This window comes from Colossoma macropomum, unplaced genomic scaffold, assembly GCF_904425465.1.
Source record: "Colossoma macropomum unplaced genomic scaffold, Colossoma_macropomum, whole genome shotgun sequence".
NCBI classification, from domain to species: domain Eukaryota; kingdom Metazoa; phylum Chordata; class Actinopteri; order Characiformes; family Serrasalmidae; genus Colossoma; species Colossoma macropomum.
The window spans coordinates 39,100,417-39,124,381 of NW_023494791.1; the positions used below are offsets into that span (position 1 = coordinate 39,100,417).

Here is a 23,965-nt window from a genome sequence, read left to right on the forward strand (position 1 = left end):
GATCTGGATAAATGATACAGAACTTGTTCTAAAGGATGACAATTTGTATAATTATTCCTTACCTGAATATCTAACAGGTAAGCATTTGAAGATTTTTGATTAGGTGCAATTTCATACATTTATTCACAATCGAATTAGGATTTTCTTATGTTTTGTTAAAAGTTAGCAGTCCCATCTGCCCAAAAGGATAAAATTATATAAAGTGATAAAAACTCAAACCTTAAAGAGGCACTTTGGCCAAAATGAACATTTTTGCTTGTTGTTTATCTGTTGTAAACAAACCTATACACCTTCTACCATGGTGCCACAAAAGTCCACAGAATGAGATTTTCTAGTTTAAAGACCAGAAAACCCATCTTATGGTGATGTATTCTGAAGGTGGGAGGGGAAAAAACTACAAAGGGCTCTAGATCAAAAGACGGTCTGTTTTTTCAAATGCTAGTTGGTTCATGCAGAAGGACTAGCTATGTAACATTACAGCTCAGAAGCCGAATATTATTGTACTGTATTTTTAGCCTCTGTCTCATATTGTAGTGATAGACGAAATCACAAAATAATACAAATATGTTGAATTCTGTCAAACTGACGAGCCTGGGGATGCAATACTGCACTACAGAGCACTGTATTACACAACAAATAACATATTATATGCTAATTTTATGTTCTTTTAAACTAGACTAGAAAAATACCTTCACATATGACGTTTGCCCACACAGATCTGTAATTACATATCTAAAATGAGAAATTTTGTAAATCCATTGCTATTTTTAAAGCATTTCAGTTTTAGATGAATCCCAAAAGGTATTCTTTTTTGTTTTTCTTTTTTTTTTTCTTTTCTTTTTCCTCTGTTGTTGTTTCACAAATAAATTCATTATTTATTTATTTTTTGGTCATTATTATTCAGCTGAGCTTTAATGTGTCCTACTGTTATTCTGTTATTGTGCAAACAGTAATAATGAAAAAGTAAACTAGATCAGCCGGAACGATTGTTTGGGGCAACTTCTAGTTTGAAGCCCGGGATTCGGACCAGTACGTGAAATGGCTTCATGGGAAATGTAGTTTTACAGAGGAAGCTGCAGGTGTTTTGAGCAGCTCTAGTACTACAATTCCCTACTAGCTCGGTAGTGTCACATTCAAAGGAACTGTTGTGGCGTGAGCCGAGAGAAGTTTGCTGGGTTCACGGCGTGTTTGCGAGAGTGTTTTTGAAAAGCTTTCGCCTCTAAACGGTCCGTCATAATGCGCGTGTGTGCGCTGTGCTCTCTGTCTGTGGCCCGCGCGGGTCTCGGCTCTGGACTTTTCTCTCTCCGACGCTCGTTTTCCTCTCTGCCGGCTCTGTGCGCGCGCAAAAAGAGCAGTGAGTACAGCTGTGTGGACTCAGAGCATTACTCCTCACTGGTCAGGGCCGTGGTGTCCACAAGAACCAGCGCACAGACCCCGGAGAGCATTGAAAGCGAAGACGCCCGGCTCTTCGGGGCCGTTGTGAGATCCAAACCGAGACAGGCGCCCAAAAAAACGCTTAAAAATCCGTGTCCGCTGTTGAACGAAGCCAAGAGCAGCATCTGGTCAGAGCACGAAGAAGGAGCGATGACCCGAATAGCTCTGCAGAGAAATTCGGACCAGCCCGCTCTGCCCAGCGTGACCAAGGTACTGCAGAAGACCATGTCTGCCAGCCAGCTGTTCTACCTGGAGAGGTGGAAGAGAAGGAAGATTGCTGAGCTGGGAGAGGAAGGCTTCAAGGAGTACAGCATGAGTATGAGCCACTTTACTGTATCCCTAAAGGGGAACTCCACCAAATTTTTCAAAATTCCTGCCTAATTCAGTCCTTGAGATGTAACCAAAGTCAGAGTGGTTTGATGTGAAATGTACCAACTCTGATTTCTTCACTGCGGTGTTAACAGGAACCACGATTTCTACAACACAAATACAGCAATTTTATGTACTATCCAGAAAACCACCAGTAAACCTACACCTATCTGCTGAATTTGTCTATGTAATGTTAATGATGGTAAAATAGTAATAAGTCTGAAAAAACAAGTTTTTTTGGGGACTACTTTGCCTTACAGGACTCTGAATGTATACCTCCATCACTTTAGGCCAAAAACAAAAAGCAGAACTTTTTCATGAAGGAATGTATCAGGAATCAGGCAGTGTATTCATAATCATCTCAAGCAACAGCTTTCTGTGAGGGAGCTTTGAAAGGCATTTATCTCTTTAGACTTCTGGTTCCTATTACCACCACTGTGAACAGCTCTGAGTCCGCTGAGTCATTAAGTTCCTCTAGAACAGAACATTTCACATCAAACCACTCTGAATTGCTTTTTAATTTCAATTACTTTAATTTTCAAAAATCAGTGGAATTCTCCTTTACTGCCTGTGTCACTGCTGTCTCCTTTATTAAATCTGTTTATCCATGTCCCATGTATGTTTTACTTTTTAGATCTGTTTAAGCAGGGTAAGCTCTTCCATGCTGCTATTGAAGCAGCTTTAACTCAAGAAACCCCCCCAAAAGAAGATGTGGAGTGTCCAGAGTGTCCAGATGAAGTCGCTGGGTATTTGCAAAGCATCAGTCATGTGCTGGAGGATGTCACAGGGGTCAGAGCCATTGAGAGTGTTGTGGAACATCAGTCACTGAAATACTTGGGCATTATGGATTGTGTCGCCATGTACAGGTGAGTGCTTTGTGTTGAACCTGTCATTGCTGTGACACATGACTCTTTGTTTTGTTTTGTTTTGTGTTTTTTTCTTGACAGGGCTGTCATGATTAATTGATCAAATGTGATTTAACAAATCAGTTCAAAATTAGCCTTTTCTATGAATTAGTAGAGATTCTTTGGCCATTTACATGATCGTACATACATTATAAAATAGTGCCACCTTTTAAAATTCCTTCCATTGTTCAAAATTTAGTTGAGATGTAAACAGTGCTAATTCTAATGAAACGTTCTGCCTACAGCTGGACAGTATTACAATATTTATTATTATCATGATGATTTACGTCACAATGTCACAATATGCTTCTCTGAGTATATTATGGATATCATCAGTGCTACAAAAAACCTCCTAACTGCATGTTTGACTACAAAGAGAGCTTTGAGTTCAAGTGAACAACTCACTTAAGTGCAGCAAAGTACATCAAATGTTAAATACAAATAATTTGTAATAGCATATTCTCGCCTACCGCACTCATTCTGTGGCAAAATGCCTTTGAAAATGAATTCAACCATTTGCTTTTTCATTTTCACAGACTTCCCAGCCTGTCAGTCATCTCATCAGGGTGGGGCTAACAGCATGCTTAAAAACATCTTGAAAAAAGGTGTTTAAATTAGATATTTTGGGATCTATGAAAGGCCATGCATGCATATGTTATTGATAAGTCCATGTTATTGTTGGAAGATTACTCAATTTATCCTAGATTACTGATGACCCTGAAATGTTCACATATGGCCCATAGACTGAATTCTAATGATAAGCAGCAGTTTAGCTTCTGTTGTGTTGATGTTTAATACCATAAAAATGTTCTGTCTTTTTTCTACACAGGGGTTCCTTGTGTGTTATAGACTGGAAGACATCAGAGAAGCCTAAGCCTTTCCTTCATAACACGTACGATAATCCTTTGCAAGTGGCTGCCTACATAGGGGCCTTAAACAGTGACAACAACTACAGCTATCAGGTAGATATAGTAATATAGATGCATGTGGAATTTCTAGGTTAATAACAACCAACAACTAACATCTTGTGTGGCTCATACTGATACTAATAACTAATCATGTTTTTTTTTGGTATGGATTATATTGTTTACACTTTAATCCATATATGAAGTGCAGTAGGTTAAATCTGATCAATGATGGATCACTGAGTAACACTTTACAGCCCCAGGGTTATTACATCCTGTTGCTTTTTGTTCAGTAATTACATAGAAAACAGTGCAAACTGAATTATTCTTAAATTATAGTTTAATGACGAATGGCAGACTGAAGGGCGCAGACAGGCATTTAAGAAGTTCAGCCATGACAGTCCTCATTATTACATGGTACATACTCACTGCATGTTCATACTCATGGTTTGTGCTCTCCAAATCTTCTTTCTCTGTCCGCAGGTAGAAAATGGATTGATTGTAGTTGCCTACAAAGATGGCTCCCCAGCCCATTCTCATCGTCTGAGTGCGGAGCAGGTGACGCAGTACTGGGAGAAATGGCTCTTCCGTCTAGAGGAGTATAAGGAGAAGGACGTGTAACCCGAACTTTGCAAACCTTTAATGTGGAACTGTAGCTTCCAGGTTCAGTGGAGGTTTTAAGAGATATTTTACGGTTTTAGGTTTATAAAAAAAACATGTGAGATTAGTAGTGGGCTGTATATTGGTTGAAATTATTCCTCAGGTATGAGTTTGGTCGCAACCGTTATACAGTTTCCGAGGCAGCGAACATAAAGAAATGGCCGTTTTGGGGGGATTATCCTTAGCCCAAGATGGACACCTGTGCACTTGTGTTTAGTTTCATTGTGCCAAAAAGGAGCCACCTGATGCGATTAGCTGCTTCTGACCTCATTCTTAGGGTTTGTGCATCCAAGCCGTGGACCAGCTGTACTGAATGACTGTAATGTTTTCCAAATTCCTGCAGTGTCTGACGTTTCATAGGCACAAGTGTACGGTACGCACGTATGACACCAATGACTTCAGAAATGTGATGAAGCTGAAGTTGGCTTCTTATTTGAATTTCCTTTTCTGTACAGTTGCCAGAATATGCTGCTCCATTTAAGCTGAAGTGAAAATTCAAACAAATAATAAGCTGCCCAATAAGAGGCCAACTTCAGCCTTGTAGAAATGAAGATATGAAACAACATTTAGCACTGCTTTTGTCTGGCCCATTGAGCCAGTGTTAGAAAGCAGTACTGACTAACAATCTATAGATTGTTCACTTTTGTTTTTACTATTTTGCACAATAAAAACATTTCAGATTTATTTTGTTTGCTAAAAATGGTTCCAATTAAAAAGTGGAGGGACATCCCAGAATAGTGAGCCACTGTTATCTTAAAAATATGTTTACTTAAGCAACTAAAATGGCTTTAGTTGAAAAAATGTATATACCGTGATATATACCGATACCGAAATTCTAATTGGTACCACCCCCTGCTACACGAGATCAGTATAAAGTAGTGTTTATAATATTCTTATTTACCTGCATTTTTTGTTGTATATGTGAGAAATATGCACTACTTGACTTTGATCCTCCATGCTACAAGTTCAGCTATTCCAATAAATTTACAAAGGCCACTGTAGGAGATGTTGAAGGGGAATTCCACTGATTTTTCAAAATTTCTGTGTAATTTAATCCTTGAGATGTAAACAAAGTGTTTAGATGTGAAGTAGTTAATTGTAAAGTAACTTAATGACTCAGATTTCTTTACACTTGTGGTGGTAGGACCCAGGAATTGTGATGTCTACAACACAAATACAGCTGTTTTTTGACTGTCAAAAATGACCAGTGAACCCACACGTCTTTTATGTTGTTATATGCAATGCTGGCAATGGGAGATTAGAAAAACAGGGTATTATTTGGCCTTGCAATGCCCATCTCTGCCATGAATGGACTTACATACATTTGGACTAAAATACATTTAGGAGTACTTATTTCGGAGTACTTAAATATTCCTTCTCAAAGCAATCACAAAAGAGTGTCTCAGGCAATATGCAATGATTTCATAACTATTTCATGTAAATTTATTGTGAGATTAAATGCTTTGGACATCTGGTTCCTACCATGACCGCTGTGAACAGGCACATTTCACATTGAACTGCTCTGAGTGACTGTTTATATTTTAAAGACCTAACTGTGCAGAAATGTTAAAGAAATCAGTGGTATTCACCTTTAAGACTTGGTCTTTGACCCCTCTCCAAACGCTGATATTACCCACATTAAAACAGACCACTGGGGTGTTTGAACTAGATTTGTTTTACTTCTGCCTACACCGTGTGTAGTTCTGGCAGGTATGTGCCTGACGTTTTTCTTTAGATTTGTTCTAAAAAATAAAGTGCGTTTTTGGGTGACAGTAAATGCTGAAGGTTTCTTTTTTTCATAATGTTTGTGAGTCTTTTGTTTATCATCCTTCAGACTAATATTGTATTTCTCTAAATCCTTGATGTCACAATCAACAAAGGTACTATTTAAGAAGATTTTCCCCTGAAATTAACCTTCAGAAAGGAACCTTCAGACTATCTGGCTAAGCAGTCCAAGTGCTTATTAAGCAGCAATTCAGACATTTCCTCATGGCTTCCTGATGATCATCCTCTGTAATACGCTCACAGAGCAAACGTTAGATAATCATCAGTGTTGAAGTGCTGACTATGTAAGTGGTGCTCAGAGAACTGTGTGGCCTCTAAGGATGATTGGTTTACTTTAGCAGGCTAGCCTGTATTTTACAAGTGAGACAGTATCCACCCTGTGCTGGAAGGTTCGGCTGTTGTTCTAATGTGACCCAAAGTGTTTTGGCAGGTAGTCATTGTACAAGTGGAGCCATATCCAAGGAGGAAACAGAGGCTAAATTAACAGCCTGATAGCAGACTTGAGCTCATGTAAATTTCACTTCACTGAAACTGTTCATTTTTAACTATACAGAAAACATTTAATTATCACTCTTAGCATTTTGAGTTTAATTATCACTGTTAGCATTTTGTTTGTACTGCCTGCAGCTTTCATCTGAGGTTGAACTGCTGAGCATACAACTGTTAATGAAACGGCTGATCTGGGTGGGTTTTTATACTGTCTGTGAGAATCCACTGTGTGTGAACAACCCTCACTACTTAAAGAGGAACTAGTGATGAAGCACAAACTTAAACTGTTAAACATTTTCTTCATTAAAGGAATATTTGATAGCAAAAAAAATATGTATTTTAAGTTTTATTTATATATATATATATATATATATGTATATGAACAGTCCACTTGTAGTCTTTCAAAATGTACTTCTACAATCAACAAGATCAGAAGGACGTTTGAGCTCTAGGTGTTACTTCAAAAAAACAGGACACAAGTTTACTCCTTTAAAGGCTTCAAAATGAGCTGTTTTTACTCATCACTGTTCATTAAGCCCTGCTTATAAAGGAAATCACAGACTTAAGGCTTTGCACAGGATTCCTTGTATCACCCTGTTAATGCCACTCAGAATGTAATGAGCCAATACAGTGCTGCTGTCACATGTTAGATTTAATATGGATGTTTGGCATCAGCATTATTAACTTTTATTCTCATCCAGACAGAGGCTGTACCAACTCATTATTTTGTATCGTTCAGGGTAGTGTTCATATCAGGATATTAGTATCACAATCTGTTGGAGTAAAGCATAAAAAGCAGCAGTACTCAGAAACCATGGGGATATGAAATAAAAAAGGGTAAAAAGGGTAACCAAGAGACTAACATGTTACTGTGGATTGAGAAACATCTCGTTGAAGCTGTACCAGGTAACCCTGTAAGATGGGTCCTCAGTGAAACCCAAACTTGCAAAGAGCCTGTGAGACAGCTTGTTCTCTTCCTCAATGAAGCAGTACACTGGGTAGCCCTCCGAATGGAGCTTCTTTGCCATTATACTGACCAGGGCTTTGGCATAACCTTTCCTTCTGTGCTCTGGCATTGTGTACAGTATTCCCACTGCACAGTAAGAATAGGTCAGTATCCATGCCACTGGCTGACCATCTGAGTCCAACACACAACATGAAGGGAAATTCAGGATCATGTTCCTAATCATTCGTTCACTGGATTCTCCACTGCCAAACTTCCACGTACTGTTGACCAGAGCAGTGTGAGACTCCTGGAGTGATGACACCTGTACTGATAGCCTGAGGGTGGTTAAGGAAAGAGAGATTAAACGGACCTTAAAGGTGACAAACAAAATGCTGAATGTATTTAAGGCATTTGTAAAGTTTAGAATGGAAAACACAAATTTTCCTCACTTTTTTGGAATTAAAAACATGTATGTGGAGTTTTAAAACATACTGCACTCCTCAGTCCAGATATCTATATGGAAACTAAACTACAAAAACAGCCCATTTTGTTGGTAAAATAAATAAACACATCCTCTACAGGGGACACACATTTCCTGCTAATTTCTATGCACTATTTCTATTTACTTGCTGAGTTTAACATATCGGAAAATATAAATTACGCTATGAATTGTGTCATAACCTTTTCTCTTTTTACCCCAATATATTACATTCAGCAAATAAACAACAATTCTGCAGAAGTGTGTTCTCTGTAGAGAATGTGTTCATTTATTTTCACTTAGAAATTCAACAAAACATGCCCCTTTACCAGACATCAAACATTATACACAATATAGACGCTACCTGTCAGTTGGAAGGTCAGAGGGATCATGCAGGGTCATCATGTGGCACACAGACATTCTGGTCCCTGTCACGCCTCTGTTTGCTGCTACAGCCTTTATTGTCTGTTCATAGCGGAGATCAAAACCTGAGGAAATTTTAAAAGTGACAAAGTCTGAACTGTGAGGTCTGACAAAATTTCATTTTCAGTACTGTTTTTAACTTGCCAACTTCATCTCATGACTCGGTGGTCACTTGTGAGATGTTGGTGGGGGGAAGAACTTGCATTTGGCTAGGCTACTCTCAGTGTGCAAATTAGCAAGCTAAAAGCATCAGGTTAAAACACCTGTGTCTTTTTATGTTTTTGTAGGACTGGTTTGAATAATTTAAATTATTCAACTTCATTATGTTGATATGTCTCTATTTAGTTATTTTTCGGTTATGTTTAGGTCAATCATAATACATTTAATCAGCAAAAGCCTTTAGACAGAACAATTATTGTTAATAATTGTTAAAAAATGTTAAAAATTAACCCATTATAGCTGATTTAGTTGAATGCATTATAAATTCATAACAGGCATCCATGTCACATGACCACTTTGGGCATAAAAATCATAAAAACAGTTAAGTCAGAAATGAATACTTAGACAGAGGTACTGCGTCCAGTCAAGAATGTCCGTCCCAAGTAGCACGTTCTTGAGGGAAACATCGTCTTTGGTAAAAATGCAAACACCTTTATAAAGATCTGCTTCCTACATACGAGAGTAGCAATCCAACAATAAGATCACAATCAGAGCAATAAAACAACAATATAAATGATAACTAACTACTTTTTACGTTTGTGGCTAATCCAGCACAAGATATTATAAACAGGCCGAATGTAGTTTCGTACTGTAGTATCATACCTCCTGTTGTATTGGTCTGACGAGGAGCACACTAAAGTCAGGCCACTGGTCCACTAGCACATCTATAGGGTCGGCTTCCACTCGATTTATCAAAACAACAAATCCATACGCCTGGAGACAAAAGGACAAAATCCTACATTTGTTAAGACCTTGTTAAGTCTTGGCAGCATGAACCAATAACTGTAACTATGACTACAGTCACTAGAGTGAATCCATATATAAAATGGGATGCTATGTTAGTTGTTGCAATAATGTCTCATAAGCCACGAGCTAGCTAACAGGCTGGTGATCGTAAGCTGTAATTTATCTAATCTTTGCCAAAAAACTGTATCTTAGTCCAAAGCTTCCAACTCTGGTCATAAAGTACCCCTGTTGTCCTGTTCTTACACACCTGATCCAGCTAATCAGTCACGTCTATGAAATACACTGATAAGCCATAACATTAAAACTACCCTTGTTTCTACACTCTTTGTCCATTTTATCAGCTCCGCTTACTATATAGGTGCACTTTGTAGTTCTACAATTACAGAATGTAGTCCATCTGTTTCTCTGCATACTTTGTTAGCCTCTTCTTACCCTGTTCTTCAGTGGTCAGGACCTCCACAAGACCACCACAGAGCAGGTATTATTTGTGTGCTAGATCATTTTCAGCACTGCAGTGACATGTTAGTGTGTGTTGTGCTACGAGTGGATCAGACACAGCAGTGCTGCTGGAGCTTTTAAACACCTCAGTGTCGCTGCTGGACCGAGAATAGTCCACCAACCAAAAAATATCCAGCCAACAGCGTCCTTTGGGCGATGTCCTGTGACCACTGACGAAGGACTAGAACAGAGGTGTTAAACCCAACCAGTAAAAGGGCCACATGAAAAAATCTCAATAAATCTGTGGGCCAGAAAAAAAGTTTTTACTTCATGTTTAATTAATGTTGTGCTATAAACTGAACTGACAATTGTTTATTCAAAATATGCAAAAACTTAGACAGTAAAATACAGGCACTTGTAGCAGACCTTGAATTATTACATGGACACAAATATTTAAAATTTAAATGCCCCCAGATGCTCTGTCTTTTAAACCTACCTGTTTGCTTGAACTAGACACCTGGCATCCTTTCTTTGCTGCAAGTTCATTAAGACTTGGGCTCAGTTTCTGAGCTGCTGAACTAACATTAAGTGTTTGTATTGGTTAAACTGCAGCTGAAATGCATTTGCAAATGATATGACTGGTGTGGAATTAAGTAGAATTGTATAGAACTAAGGTGTAACCGCTGTCCCATAGACGGTTGTTGGGGCAGGAGAGTCGGGGGGCACGTTACGCTTAGATTAAGAATAGATTAAGTGACCCCTATTAGTCCCACAATGGGGAAATTTCACCTCTGCATTTAACCCATCCGTGCAGTGAAACACACTTGCCCGGAGCGGTGGGCAGCCCTATCCACGGCGCTCAGGAAGCAGTATGGGTTAGGTGCTCAAAGGCACCTCAGTCACATACTGACAGCTCAAGGGATCGATCCGGCGACGTTCTGGTCACAGGGCTGGTTCCCTAACCTCTAGCCCATGACTGCCCCAAGTGCAGTGCATGCTGGGGACTGTAGTGCAGTGAAATGGGCTAATATTAATAGAAAATTAAAACACTTTTGTGGGCCGGAGAGAATTGTGTTGTGGGCCTGATCTGGCCTGCAGGACTAGAGGATGACTAACACAAACTGTGCAGCAACAGATTAGCGACTGCCTCTGATTTAACTTCTTTAAGGTGGCCAAACGAATAAGGTAGGTGCGTGATACAGTGGACAGTGAGTGGACACAGTATTTAAAAACTCCAGCAGCACTGCTAGAACTTCAAAGTACACCTATATGAACTATACCTAAATGGTGCTGACTGATAAAATGGACAGTGAGTGTAGAAACAAGGAGGTGGTTTTAATGTTATGTTTAATGTTAAATATTAACATTAAACATAACATTAAACATCTGTAAAAGGAAGTATTCTTTAGGTTACTTAATGTGCCGTGTGATCAGAATCAGACAAGGTCAAAACTGGACAATTTTTGTTCCAGACATCTGTGTTGCAGTTTTATGGCATAAATAAAGCGAGCTAGATACATGCACTTGTTTTGTTTTTTAGCACTAGACATTGAGCCGGGTCTTTTCTTAAGCCTATGCTTGTGACATTAATACTTAAAGACATATAGCCTGGTCTAAAAAACTCCTGCGAAATTACTATTTCGGGTTTTACAAGAATGTAAAGCTGCGGAGCTGCATGTAAGGTGACCTGCATCAGTGCATGACCACCATATTTTAGCATGTTTTACTACTTTCAATTTTACCAAACAATCTTACATAGTGCAGCTTTAAATAGACAACTGAATTTAAGCACAGAATACTGTTTCAGGTGGGCTACAGCAATTCTGACCAAATACCAACAAGCATGGACTCTTGCTAAAGAGGCCAGATAACGGAGGCTTCATGCTAAAACTACCATTTATTATGCATTTGCTCTACAAGGAATTGCAGTCTTTCATCCTCCTGCTGCAGCGTCTGCCTCCCATCCCTACCTGTCTTTCCTCCACTGTTCCCGGTCGAAGTTCACAAGTAACAGAGTGAAGAAGTGATAACCCAAGAAGGAAGCGTCATAAAGTCCACTCATTGTTAAAAACCTATATAACTGTAAATCAGCTGTTCTCTTACAGGTTGACTACAGCAGATTCCCTGTGAATGATTCATAGAAGCCAATCTATGGTAATCACTGATCCCCCAGACTGAGCAAAAGCCACAATATTACTGAAGCTTATAACTTTTTCTGGGTTCAGTTTATGCTTTTGGTGTGCACAGAAGCTATTTTTACAAAACAGGCATTAAATCCCTTTCCTTATATTCATACACTGTCCTGCATTTGGGCTGACTGACATCACGGGACTTCTTGTCAGCTTGTCATCAAAACTAAAACACATATTTGGTTGGAACCAACAAAGAAACCCTGTCTAAAAATGCTAAACCTGTGTAGAGATAATACTCCTAGATGGTCTGAATAGTTAACTACAACGCATAGAAACACAGAACCTGATGAAAACTATAAGACATGGAAAACTAAGAGAAGCAAGGAAGCTGAAGAGGCCTGAAGACCTCCACATAGTTCAGTCCTGATGACAATTCAACAGTGTCTACTTACAGAAAGTCTTAAACAACCTGTGAGAGAAACAGAAAAAGGACTGTGGACTAACTTTATCAGCAAAAGGCTATTATCTTTTCCTGTATACTGTTTTATGCACTGACCTAAACTTTTCTGAGAGCATATTAAAGCTAAAGCAGCCTCGGTGGCTCAAAAAAGACATTTATCAATGACATCAACGACATTTCTCACTTTTCATAGCCTTCACTTTCTTCTGTCATAGTCCAGAAAAACACAGAGGTCAGTGTGGCCCATACAGACCTGCTGAGACCTCGGCAGGTTCAGTCTGAGGGTCTTCTCTGCCGGCTTCAGCTCCTCTTTGGTCAGCACCTTCATCGCTCTGTATTAAAGTCTCCTGCTCGCAGGCAGCCCGAGTTCAATCTCTGTTCCAGCCGTGAACAGAAACAAGCTGAGAAGATCCACCAGAAAGATAATCAACGTCTTAGCTGTTACTGATTTACAGCTCCGAGTCAGGCTTTAAGTTAATGTACGAGGCTAACGGTAAACACTAACTATGCTATCTCGGAAATGCTAATGACCCGGTAACTTTCTGGTGAACCTCACAGCATTTTGCCGTTTAAAGTCCGAGTCCGTTTGGTTCCTGAAGTCCAGTTCAGTCCTCAGATTTAGTCCGTTCACCGGTTCTTTACATCCCGCTTTCTTTACTCGGTAACGTTAGTTTTCAGTTTAAAGTTGAATACGTCACTAACGGCTGAGGCGATAAAGCTTCTGTATGTTGGCTAACAGGACCTGAGACACCGCTGGTTTAAAGGGGAAATCCACCCACTTTTCCAAAATTATTAAATCGTTAAAATGTGAACAAAGACATGCAGAGCGATTTGGTGTAAGACTTGTTCACAGTTGTGGTGATAGTAGCCGGATGTCTGAAGCGTTTATTAACTCTAAAAGCTAAACTTACCTCACAGAAAGATTTTACATAGACATTTCATTTCATTTCTTATGGCAATTCCCGAAACAACATGTGGTTATATAGGTGGTGTTGGATTGTGGTTTGAGAGACGATCTGACCTCATAACCTAACCAGTGTCCGCAATTCCCCTTCATAGTAAATCATAGAGTTTAAGAAAAATATTTTTCTGTAACAAATGTAGCCTTTTTTTTGCTTGCGGTCATTATGCCTTTAATAAAGGTTAGATTTTTGCAAATATTTAAATGAAAGATAAAAAGGATAAGTAATTATTTTTTAAAGCTCATTTTGTTCATGATTACCAGGGGTGCCAATATTTGTGGAGGGCACTGTACATATATGATATATATGACATTGACTTGAATCCAATGCTTATGCTGGTGGGGCGACATACCATTATCCAAAACACAACATGTGCTGGTTTTGCTGGTGACTAACTGCTGGTCCAGCTGTTTTTTTTCCAGTAGGGTTCACTTTTGTGTTGGATAGTAAAGCGAATGCCTGTATTTGCGCTGTAAACATTGCAACCCCTGATATATATATATGTATATGTATATATATATATATATATATATATATATATATATATATATATATATATATATTGTCCATTTTATCAGCTCCACTTACTATATAGGAGCACTTTGTAGATGTAAAGTCAGAGACGACAGCTCATCTGCTGCTGCAAAGTTTGTGTTGGTCATCCTCTAGTCCTTCATCAGTGGTCTCAGGACGCTGCCCTCAGGATGCTATTGGCTGGATATTTTTGGTTAATGGACTATTCTCAGTCCAGCAGTGATACTGAGGTGTTAAAAACTCCAGCAGCACTGCTGTGTCTGATCCGCTCAGACCAGCACAACACACACTAACACACCACCACCACGTCAGTGTTACTGCAGTGCTGAGAATGATCCACCACCCAAATAGTACCTGCTCTGTGGTGGTCCTGTGGGGGTCCTGACCATTGAAGAAAAGGGTAAAAGGGGGCTTACAAAGTATGAAGATTAACAGATGGACTACAGTCTGTAATTGTAGAACTACAAAGTGCACCTATATTGTAAGTGGAGCTGATAAAATGGACAGTGAGTGTAGAAACAAGGGTAGTTTTAATGTTGGCTGATCAGTGTATTTCATAGACGTGACTGATTAGCTGGATCAGGTGTGTAAGAACAGGACAACAGGGGTACTTTATGACCAGAGTTGGAAGCTTTGGACTAAGATACAGTTTTTTGGCAAAGATTAGATAAATTACATGAAGTGGACGGTCGGTGCTACTAATTGTTTTAAACCAAGTACCTGGAGATACTGCAAGACTTATAATCTATCAATAAGAGACAAGAGCCATACCACAGCTTCATCTAGTTCATGGGTGCCCACATGTTTTGTCTTGGGGGGCCAAGGTGCAGCATTTGTGGTGGGCCGAGAGCTAAGAAGACAAAACAATAAATAAACAAATAAAGATTTCAAATCGAGTATGTAAACATGTATTTACCATTAAAAATGTATTTAATATTAAAGTGTAATTGGTTGCAAAACTGTATGGGTTTTTTAAGCCTTGGTTGTCAGTGGTCTCCAAAGTACCCAGCTTTGATGTTAAGTAGCTTTATTTACGGTTAGTTCAAATTGTTCCAGCATGATTGCTAGCTTTTTGTCTCTGGTTACAATTCTAGATGTGGAAATAGTTCAAAAAGCAACTTTGTACTAGTCATGACATGTTTTCCACAAATGAGCAAGGATGTGACTGACAGTGACTGTGACATTTTCCGGCAATGATAAATGAAAGCTCATTCTACCATGAACTTAAATGATTGGGGAAAATGAGTATACATGTTTTAAGGTACTGTAAACGGTTTAAAAATTGCTACTGTAAACACCCTTCCTGTTATAGTTTACCACTAAAAATGAACAAAAGTACAGCAAGTCACATCTTGGTGAATATTCTTTTGTAAAAACCACACAAGAACCACAAGATTACAGCAAGTCATATAATTCCTGTAATGAGATAAAACAGGGAGGGCTGTGGTTATCCTGTCACAATCAGCTGTGTGTAAAAAGTTGTGTTGTAATGTTTTGTTGTATTTTGGCAGTACCACAGGAATACCACACCCACACCACAGGACTCTTTTGTTGGGGCACTTTAAATGACTTTTGAATGACGATTGAACATTTTGTAAAAATCGGTGGAATTCCCCTCTCAATGTTAATGTTTTCCATCTGCTGCTCAAATAAGTGACACAGTCCAAACATACTATCCTAAATGCCATCTTCTACAGTTGAGAACGAGTTGTTTTATGTTGTTATTCACTCACATTTTTATCATCAACTTTTTTTACTTTTTCACTGCTTTATACACTGATGAGCCAAAACATAATGATCACTTAAAGAATAGTTATAGCCAGACGACTGGGTCAGAACATCTCAGAAACAGTAAGGCCTGTGGGGTGCCCCTGGTCAGCAGTGGCTAGTACCTACTGACAGTGGTCCAAAGAAGGTAAAACCATGAATGGGTTTGGGTGCCCAAGATATTGATGTGCGAGAGCAACAAAGGCTGTCTAAACTAACAGAAGTCAGCTACAAGGCTACAAGTCGCAGAAAGTTTTAATGACGGTTACAATAAGAATGTGTCACATAAGTAGCTCATTCTCATGCTTGGTTCTCATATGTGCACTGTACTTTTAAAGGAACATTAACTTTTTTTTCATTCACAGGTTAAAGTAACCACTGGGTCACACATTACTGGGTGCCTTCCTGCCTCAGAATACTGTATGAGTTGGCAGCATTTGTTACATTTCAGGAACAGCCCCTGTTAATGCCACTCAGAATGTAATGAGCCTATTCAGTACTGCAGTTTCACTGTAGATTTAATATAGATGTTTAATACTGCTGTATCAACTCATTACCTTGTATTTTATCATTCAGTGTAGTGCTGGGCAATTCGTCTCATATCAATATTGATATGTCTATATCAATATATTGGTATTAGTATAGTAAAAAGACATTAGATCAATAAATTAATAAATTAATATTGTGAAAAAGCAGCATTATCACGGCTGCCTGCCCTGCGAGCTCTCACGTCGGCCTGGGCTGCTGAATTGAATGTGCTGCATGATGGACCAGAGTGTCACACAACACCACTTTCATGATTAAAATGAAATGTAGATCCAGCTGAAACAAGCGTATAATTCAAATACGGAAGGTTGCGGTATCGGACATGAAAAAGTGGTACTGAGCCACCCCTAAAAACAATATAGATTTATTGATTTGTAGTTTTATTGGCATTGAAGGATCAAAATATACACTATATGGACAAAAGTATTGGGATACTAACACATTACACTTACAGAAGCTTTTATGACATCTCATTCTAAATCCATGGGCATTAATGTGGAGTTGGTCCCCCTTTGCAGCTATAACAACTTTCACTCTTCCGGGAAGCTTTCTACAAGATTTTGGAGTGTGACAGTGGGAATTTTTGCCCATCCAGAAGAGAATTTGTGAGGTCAGACACTGATGTTGGACGAGAGGGCCTGGCTCACAATCTCTGCTCTAGTTCATCCCAAAGGTGTTCAAAGGGGTTGAGGTCAGGGCTCTGTGTAGGCCAGTCAAGTTCTTCTCACCCAACCATGCCTTTATGGACCTTGCCTTGCGCACTGGGGCTCAGTCATGCTAGAACAGAAAACGGCCGTCCCCAAACTGTTCCCACAAAGTTCAAAGCATACAGTTGTCCAAAATGTCTTGGTCTGCTGACACATTAAGATTTCCCTTCGCTGGAACTAAGGGGTCTCGGCCAACCCCTGAAAACAACCCCACAAGTGCTTGCTTTTATACACCTATGGCAATGCGACTGAATGAAACACCTGAATTTAATGAATAAGATGTGTTCCCGTACTTTTGTCCATATAGTGTATAAAGTGAAGCTAACAGTAAGTTTACCCTCTACAGTGCTGTGTGAAGTTTCATTTTGGTGTAGCTTTTCTGAGCAAACTGATATCAAGAAGCGTCTGAGGGTCTGAAACGTGATATCATTGGTTTATGTTATTTTTCCCAGGCCGCACTGACTTGTGCTTAATATATGACCAGGGATAAGGACTTAGCAGGAAAAAAGGGCAACTGACTTTAAAACAAAAAACATTAAAGACTAAAAAATCATTGTGAACTGAGAAACATCTGGTTGAAGCTGTACCAGGTAACCCTGTAAGATGGGTCCTCAGTGAAACCCAAACTTGCAAAGAGCCTGTGAGACAGCTTGTTCTCTTCCTCAATGAAGCAGTACACTGGGTAGCCCTTCGAATGGAGCTTCTTTGCCATTATACTGACCAGGGCTTTGGCATAGCCTTTCCTTCTGTGCTCTGGCATTGTGTACAGTATTCCCATTGCACAGTCACAATAGGTCAGTATCCATGCCACTGGCTGACCATCTGAGTCCAACACACAACATGAAGGGAAATTCAGGATCATGTTCCTAATCATTCGTTCACTGAATTCTCCACTGCCAAACTTCCACGTACTGTTGACCAGAGCAGTGTGAGACTCCTGGAGTGATGACACCTGTACTGATAGCCTGAGGGTGGTTAAGGAAAGAGAGATTAAACAGACCTTAAAGCTGACAAACAAAATGCTGAATGTTGATGATTATTTAAGGCATTTATACAGTCCAGAATGGACAGATGCACAACATTTCCTTGCTTTTTTGAAATAAGAGTAAACTGTAGTATGTAAAGTCTCAAAACGTACTGCACTCCTCGGTTCATACAGTCAATATATAGAAACTAATATATAAAAAAACAGCCCATTTTGAAGTGATTGTTCTTGTGATGAAAAGCAACTAATTTCTGTATAGTTGTGTGCAAAAGTTTGAACACCCATGGTCAAATGACATTTTGTTGAAGGACGCCACATTTTAACCCCATCCCACCCCCCATAGAAAACTATGGTAAAAATCTATGGCATTTTACCAGGGGTACCCAAACATTTGCATATTACTGTATATCAACCCAATCAGCCTACAGCTTTTAGCTCCACCCATTCCTGCTAAAGTGATGAGGAGTGTTTTAACACATACTGCTTTTTAAATAAAGTGACATTCAGGGCAGCCAATCAGAACAGAGCTCATTTACATATATCAGTCATGAAAGTTCAGCAACAAAAACAGCCTGTTTATTTCTAAGGGATGAAGAGAGGTTGGAAAATGTACAAATGAATCATGACTGTTTTAGGGGCACAAAAAACAACAAAAAAAGTGGACCTCAAGGAAAATTTAAATACAAGTCGACGAGCCCTTTACATTCAGCTGAAGGACTTGCACAATAACAATACTGGCACTGTTCAAAGCTTAATAAAGACATTACCTGTCAGTTGGAAGGTCAGAGGGATCATGCAGTGTCATCACGTAGCACACATCCAGTCTGGTCTCTGGCACGCCTCTGTTTGCTGCTACAACCTTTACTTTCTCTTCAAAGCAGAGATCAAAACCTAAGGAAATTTTAAAAGTGATAAAGTCTGAACTGTGAAGTCAAAACTTAAATTTCAGTACTGTTTTAATATGCCTTTGCCAATTTGACTCGCCTCATGACTCAGAAGTACACAGCAACGCTGTTACACAAGTGGCCACTTATGGGATGCTAGGAAGGGGTGTAGGGGAGTTCAAGGTACAGGAAGAAGTGAGAATAAATATTAATATAAATGAACTTGAACTTGGCTAGGCTACTCTCAGTGAGCTAATCTGCTATCTAAAAGCATTAGCTAGCGTTCAGTTCATTGTGTTGGTATTCTCTATTAAGTATTCAGAAGCTTTGTCCCTTTTTTAAGCAAATACAATTTAAAACCACAATAATCATAATAAATTTAATCAGTAAAAGCCTTTAGATAGAACAATTAGTATTAATATGTGGAAAATGGTAAAAATAAATCAATTATCGCTGGTTTAGCTGAATGTATTATAAATTCAAGGCAGGCATCCACATCACAATCGTTTCAGGGATAAAAATCAGCTCCTTTTCTTTTCTAATGAAACAGTTTTAAAGCAGGTTTAAAACTTGTCTGCTCAAACAGCAGATCTGTTTATGGCTGACAAAATCACAGTCACAAGTTTCTATGGCTTTTGGTTTCAAAGAAGAGTAACTGCCACACAGTGCTAGCACAGCGCAGGAGCTGCAGATGTTTGCTAAAAATACAAAATCAGTAATTTGCCAATTTATTTTTATTTTGGGCAGATCTTTTTGCAATTTTACTCATTCTGTATTTGAATGCTTTTGCTACACCTATACAATGTCGTGGCACAATTATGCATGCATGTTTCACGTCTTTAGCTTGCTAACTATCAAGCTAGCAGACAACAAAGCTGCACCAGCAGTGAAGTATAACAAATGAAGTAGTTTGTTACATAAAGCCCAATGTAGCACATCGAATGTTCTAGTTCTGAAATACAAGAAATTGCATTGCTATTTTTTACTTGATTTTTTTTGTTTGTTTTGTTTTGTTTTTGTTGCATCAGATTGACTGATTTCTGAGTAGGTTCTGCTGCTAAATCGTATATTGATGTCTCCACCCCTTCACAAGGTGAGCATAATATCAAAATTGGAGATGGCCAGGTTGACGGTGAAGCCACATCGATGAGAGCATATTAGAAACAGTGTCTTAATCTGGGTCTGGTCAAATGTCCCATTAAATTGTTAGGACATTTTTATATTGGGATAATAAGAAGTCAGAAATGAATACTTAGACAGAGGTACTGCGTCCAGTCAAGAATGTCCGTCCCAAGTAGTGCGTTCTTGAGGGAAACATCGTCTTTGGTAAAGATGCAAACATCTCTAAAAATGTCTGCTTCCTATATGTGAGAGTAGCAATCCAACAATAAGATCACAATCAGAGCAATAAAACAACAAAAAGGTGAACTAATTTCCAATAAGTTATTATAAACAGGCCAAATGTAGCTTCACACTGTAGGGTCATACCTCCTGCTGTACTGGTCTGATGAGGAGCACGTTAAAGTCAGGCCAGTGGTCCACTAGCACATCCATAGGGTCGGCTTCAACTCGATTTATCAAAACAACAAATCCATACGCCTGGAGACAAAGAAGGAAGAGATCTTACATTTGTTAACAATCTGTCCTGGCAGCATGAACCAATAACTATAACTATGAATACAGTCACTAGTATGAACACACACATCTATATATATATATATATATATATATATAATGGGCTGCTGTGTTAGCTGCTGCTATGATGTTTCAATCCAAGAGCATTCACCAAAACTAACATTAAAAGTGTCAGTCTACTGTTAAAAAATGGAAGTTAGACAGGCTCAAGATTAAAATGTGTCATAAACCATAATCTAGCTAACAACAGGCTGGCTGAAGTAAGTTATATTGTTATCTCATCTTTGCTGAAAACCTGTATCTTAGTCCAGTGTTTCCAACTCCGGTCTTTGAGTACCCCTGTTGTCCTCTTGTTACATATCTGATCCAGCTAACAAGTCATGTCTATAGTGAATTTAGAATTTTTTTTGCCAAAAATATCTGTAAAACAGGGAGGATTTATTAGGTAACTTGTAGTGCCCAATCAAAAAGGGCCAATTTTTGCTCCAAACGTTTGTTTTGGAGTTTTATGGCATTGTCACACTTCCCTCCGGCTCCCAAGCCAAACAGGACTCCATTTCCCATAATGCTGCTGACTCTCACATGACTCCTAACCAGAGTCACATGACTTACCCTCGCTCACAGTCTTCTGATAATTGAGTGTTTTCACCTGTGCTTTAGCCTATATATTCTCACCCTGATGTTTGGTCCTTTGACAAGTTTTGACTAGCCCTCTAGCATTACGAAGCGTTCCTTGTCTGCTTGATTTCTTGTGTTTTTAGGGGTCCAAGCACCTTTAGGTGCATGGAACCCTATTGCTTTTGCTAGGATTTTTCTTCTTCTTCTTCTTCTTCTTCTTCTTCAACTTCTTCTTCTTATTATTATTATTAGGGGTCCAAGCACCTTTAGGTGCATGGAACCCTATTGCTTTTGCTAGGAATTTTCTTCTGCTTCTTCTTCTTCTTTTTCTGCCCTAAAACGGTTTGTGGAGAAGACACCGTAAGTCATCCAAAGACCAAACTTAGAGGGTAGGTGTAGATCCCCCCCCACTACTCAGGCAACTGAAATGACCCCAGTTGGCCTGATGGTGGCGCTATAGAGCAACATTTTACGTTTTTGCCCATATGTTCTGAACCATGGGGGCTACCCTCAAAATGCTTGCTTCTAGATAATCCTTTCTTTATTCTACATCAACGCACCACTGCAAGTTTTTAGCTCCGCCCCCAAATTTATCATCATAATTGGCAAAATATGTGACATCTACATTTTTCTACTAGTCTGAGGTTTTTCAAGATATCAACACAATATTGGTCTCAAAATGTTCAGGGGAGTCTGGAGGTCGAGAACTATAAAAAAAATTTGAATATTTGTAAACAGTATGGCCAGCAGGTGCCAATTAAGCCCCTCTGGGTTTGGCTTAATTCACATAAATGGCTACAGATCGAGAATGCTTTGGCCAATTCACATCAAACTTATCAGTCCTGTACCCCACATGATTCTGTGGAAGCCCACCAAGGTTGATACCGATTCCACAACTACCGATTCCTCGCTATAACAGCCAAAAATCTGTTTCTCAGCAACCGCTTGGCCAATTAAGCTGAAACTTTGCATGCTGTATCCATGGCCTAATATTTACAAGATCTATTAAGGACAACAGAATTATTTGACAAATATGGCCACCATTGGCCAATAAGCTTTTAACAGGCATTTGGAGGGCTTAGCATTGGCCAATCATCACAAAAATTATATCATGTGTCCACATAGGCAATCTCTAATAGCCTATAAAGTTTGACCTCAATTGGCCATGAGGTGGCGCTATAGAGTATAAACAAGAATAAGTCCTATAAATTTTATCATATATCAAAATAAATCAATAAATATCATTGCTTACACTGAGCATGACATTTTATCCAATACAAGTCTTTTAAAATTCTGTAAAGTTTTTCTTTGATTGCTCAATGTTTGAAAATTGAGCTTTTCGAACTAGTCTGTGGATTTTAAAACAACTGTTTCAATTTTGGTCTCAAAACAATCTGTGGAGTCCGTAGGTAAATAATTATCAAAAAAACCTTGACTTTATTGCCATGAGACACCAATGAATCTGTTCGGCCTGGCCTTTTCTGACTTAGGGGGCTATAGATTCTTTAGTTTTTAGGTGATTGTGATAAATCTTGGTAAACTTGTACACTACTGTTTTCTGATGAAACATGCAAAGTTTCATTTAAATTGATTATCATAAGCCCCTACAATACTTAATCTAGTGCGTAATTATTAAAATGTCCTTATATTCTTCTATGAATGAAATAAAGAAAAGATAATGGTTTTAAATTACACATCTTATTAACGTCTAAAACATTGCAAGTATATGTCTGTTCCAAAATTGCACAGGAAATGTGGAAATTTGAGTTAAAGCCAGGATGGCCACATAATTAATAAGGGTAATATCTTTTCTGCCCAGCAGAGGGAGCATCAGCATTAAATGCAAATTATGACTTCAAACATACTTATGGTCATAGTCTTTGCAACATCTATCTTGCGGCAAAGGAACTTTCTGAATTTTATGTATTCCACTGAGCCAAGCAATTTTGCTTATACAAGTCTTTTAAAAAACTCTATTGTTTTTCTGTAAATCATCAGAGTTTGAAAACTGATGTTTTCATACTGCTTGCTGAAATGTGTTTGCAACGTCTCAAACTTGGTCTCTAAACAACTGTCAAAGTCTCAAGATCAATAATTATTTAAAAAACCTTGGCTTTTAAGCACAATGTTATTGCAAGTTATGGATCAATCAGTGCGGTCCAGCCTATTCGGAAACAAGGACCACAAATCTGTCATTTATGCTCCGATTGTGACTAAAATTGATATATACATTCAAAATTATCAGTTGAGGAAACCTATGACATTTGGTTTGAATTGGCTTAAGTTGGCTCTTACAATGCTCAATGTACTGCCAACAATCTAAAATGTAATTATTCCTGTCTAAGATTAAAATAAAGACATGATTATTGTTTCAAATTATGCATCTTAATGACACATTAACACTTTGCATAATGTGTAGGTTGTACTGTACAGGAAATCCTATAATTTGATTTCAGCAAATTTTGGTCAGATTTTTCTCTGGCCACCAGAGGAAGCCAAATCAATAACTGCACGTCATTGTTGACATTTACGTGGAAAGCTTTACTGTATGTCTTTAAGCGAAGAGCATTTCTGAATGTTATGTTTTTCACTAAGCCTAACAATTTTGCAAATACAAGTCTTAAAAAACTTTCATTAATATCACGGTTGAAAAAAGATGGAGAATAGACATTTCTTACTAATTCTTGAGTTTAAATCAAATTAAATTTTTCTTAAAACAATCATTTTGAAAATATCATGACTTAAGCACAGTGTGGCTGAAGATTTGAATAATTTGGTGTGAATTGGCTTATTCTGCCATAAAAGGCTAAAAATACACCAATAATTATCTGAATATAACCAAATTTGACACAAATATACAAAATGACAAACTGACAGTGTATTATGATTTCGTTTGAAATTATACTACTCAGTAGTCACAGTAATTGCAAGGTGGAA

The 23,965-nt window shown here is 38.6% G+C and overlaps 3 protein-coding genes across 3 annotated transcripts; 1 reads left to right on the top strand and 2 right to left on the bottom strand.

Annotated features, from left to right (window-relative positions):
- The first annotated feature begins 679 nt into the window (after nucleotides 1-679).
- Nucleotides 680-6,695, top strand: mgme1 (mitochondrial genome maintenance exonuclease 1). Its single transcript, XM_036575064.1, has 4 exons — nucleotides 680-1,750; nucleotides 2,438-2,669; nucleotides 3,538-3,670; nucleotides 4,097-6,695. The coding sequence occupies exons 1-4, from the start codon at nucleotides 1,237-1,239 to the stop codon at nucleotides 4,232-4,234; spliced, it is 1,017 nt and encodes a 338-aa protein (XP_036430957.1). The 5' UTR covers nucleotides 680-1,236; the 3' UTR covers nucleotides 4,235-6,695.
- Nucleotides 6,696-7,181: 486 nt separating this feature from the next.
- LOC118810911 (glycine N-acyltransferase-like protein 3) lies at nucleotides 7,182-13,131 on the bottom strand. The gene is made up of 5 exons (XM_036575066.1): nucleotides 12,644-13,131; nucleotides 9,217-9,327; nucleotides 8,955-9,063; nucleotides 8,336-8,459; nucleotides 7,182-7,828 (listed from the first exon to the last, which is right to left on the bottom strand). The coding sequence occupies exons 1-5, from the start codon at nucleotides 12,716-12,718 to the stop codon at nucleotides 7,414-7,416; spliced, it is 834 nt and encodes a 277-aa protein (XP_036430959.1). The 5' UTR covers nucleotides 12,719-13,131; the 3' UTR covers nucleotides 7,182-7,413.
- A 4,325-nt stretch (nucleotides 13,132-17,456) lies between these two features.
- Nucleotides 17,457-22,000, bottom strand: LOC118811098 (glycine N-acyltransferase-like protein 3). The gene is made up of 5 exons (XM_036575307.1): nucleotides 21,877-22,000; nucleotides 20,264-20,397; nucleotides 20,028-20,136; nucleotides 18,659-18,782; nucleotides 17,457-17,871 (listed from the first exon to the last, which is right to left on the bottom strand). The coding sequence occupies exons 1-5, from the start codon at nucleotides 21,998-22,000 to the stop codon at nucleotides 17,457-17,459; spliced, it is 906 nt and encodes a 301-aa protein (XP_036431200.1).
- Between the last annotated feature and the right edge of the window lie 1,965 nt (nucleotides 22,001-23,965).

What these genes read in the sequence shown, in the direction of transcription:
- mgme1 (XM_036575064.1), top strand. Translation starts at nt 1,237, where the DNA reads ATGCGCGTGTGTGCGCTGTGCTCTCTGTCTGTGGCCCGCGCGGGTCTC. An exon ending in GATTGTGTCGCCATGTACAG is followed by an intron (nt 2,670 to 3,537) that starts GTGAGTGCTTTG and finishes TTTTCTACACAG; the next exon opens with GGGTTCCTTGTGTGTTATAG. An exon ending in ACAACAACTACAGCTATCAG is followed by an intron (nt 3,671 to 4,096) that starts GTAGATATAGTA and finishes CTCTGTCCGCAG; the next exon opens with GTAGAAAATGGATTGATTGT.
- LOC118810911 (XM_036575066.1), bottom strand. Translation starts at nt 12,718, where the DNA reads ATGAAGGTGCTGACCAAAGAGGAGCTGAAGCCGGCAGAGAAGACCCTC. An exon ending in TCAGACCAATACAACAGGAG is followed by an intron (nt 9,064 to 9,216) that starts GTATGATACTAC and finishes TCTCGTATGTAG; the next exon opens with GAAGCAGATCTTTATAAAGG. An exon ending in GACGCAGTACCTCTGTCTAA is followed by an intron (nt 8,460 to 8,954) that starts GTATTCATTTCT and finishes AAATTTCCTCAG; the next exon opens with GTTTTGATCTCCGCTATGAA.
- LOC118811098 (XM_036575307.1), bottom strand. Translation starts at nt 22,000, where the DNA reads ATGCAAAGTTTCAGCTTAATTGGCCAAGCGGTTGCTGAGAAACAGATT. An exon ending in TCAGACCAGTACAGCAGGAG is followed by an intron (nt 20,137 to 20,263) that starts GTATGACCCTAC and finishes TCTCACATATAG; the next exon opens with GAAGCAGACATTTTTAGAGA. An exon ending in GACGCAGTACCTCTGTCTAA is followed by an intron (nt 18,783 to 20,027) that starts GTATTCATTTCT and finishes AAATTTCCTTAG; the next exon opens with GTTTTGATCTCTGCTTTGAA.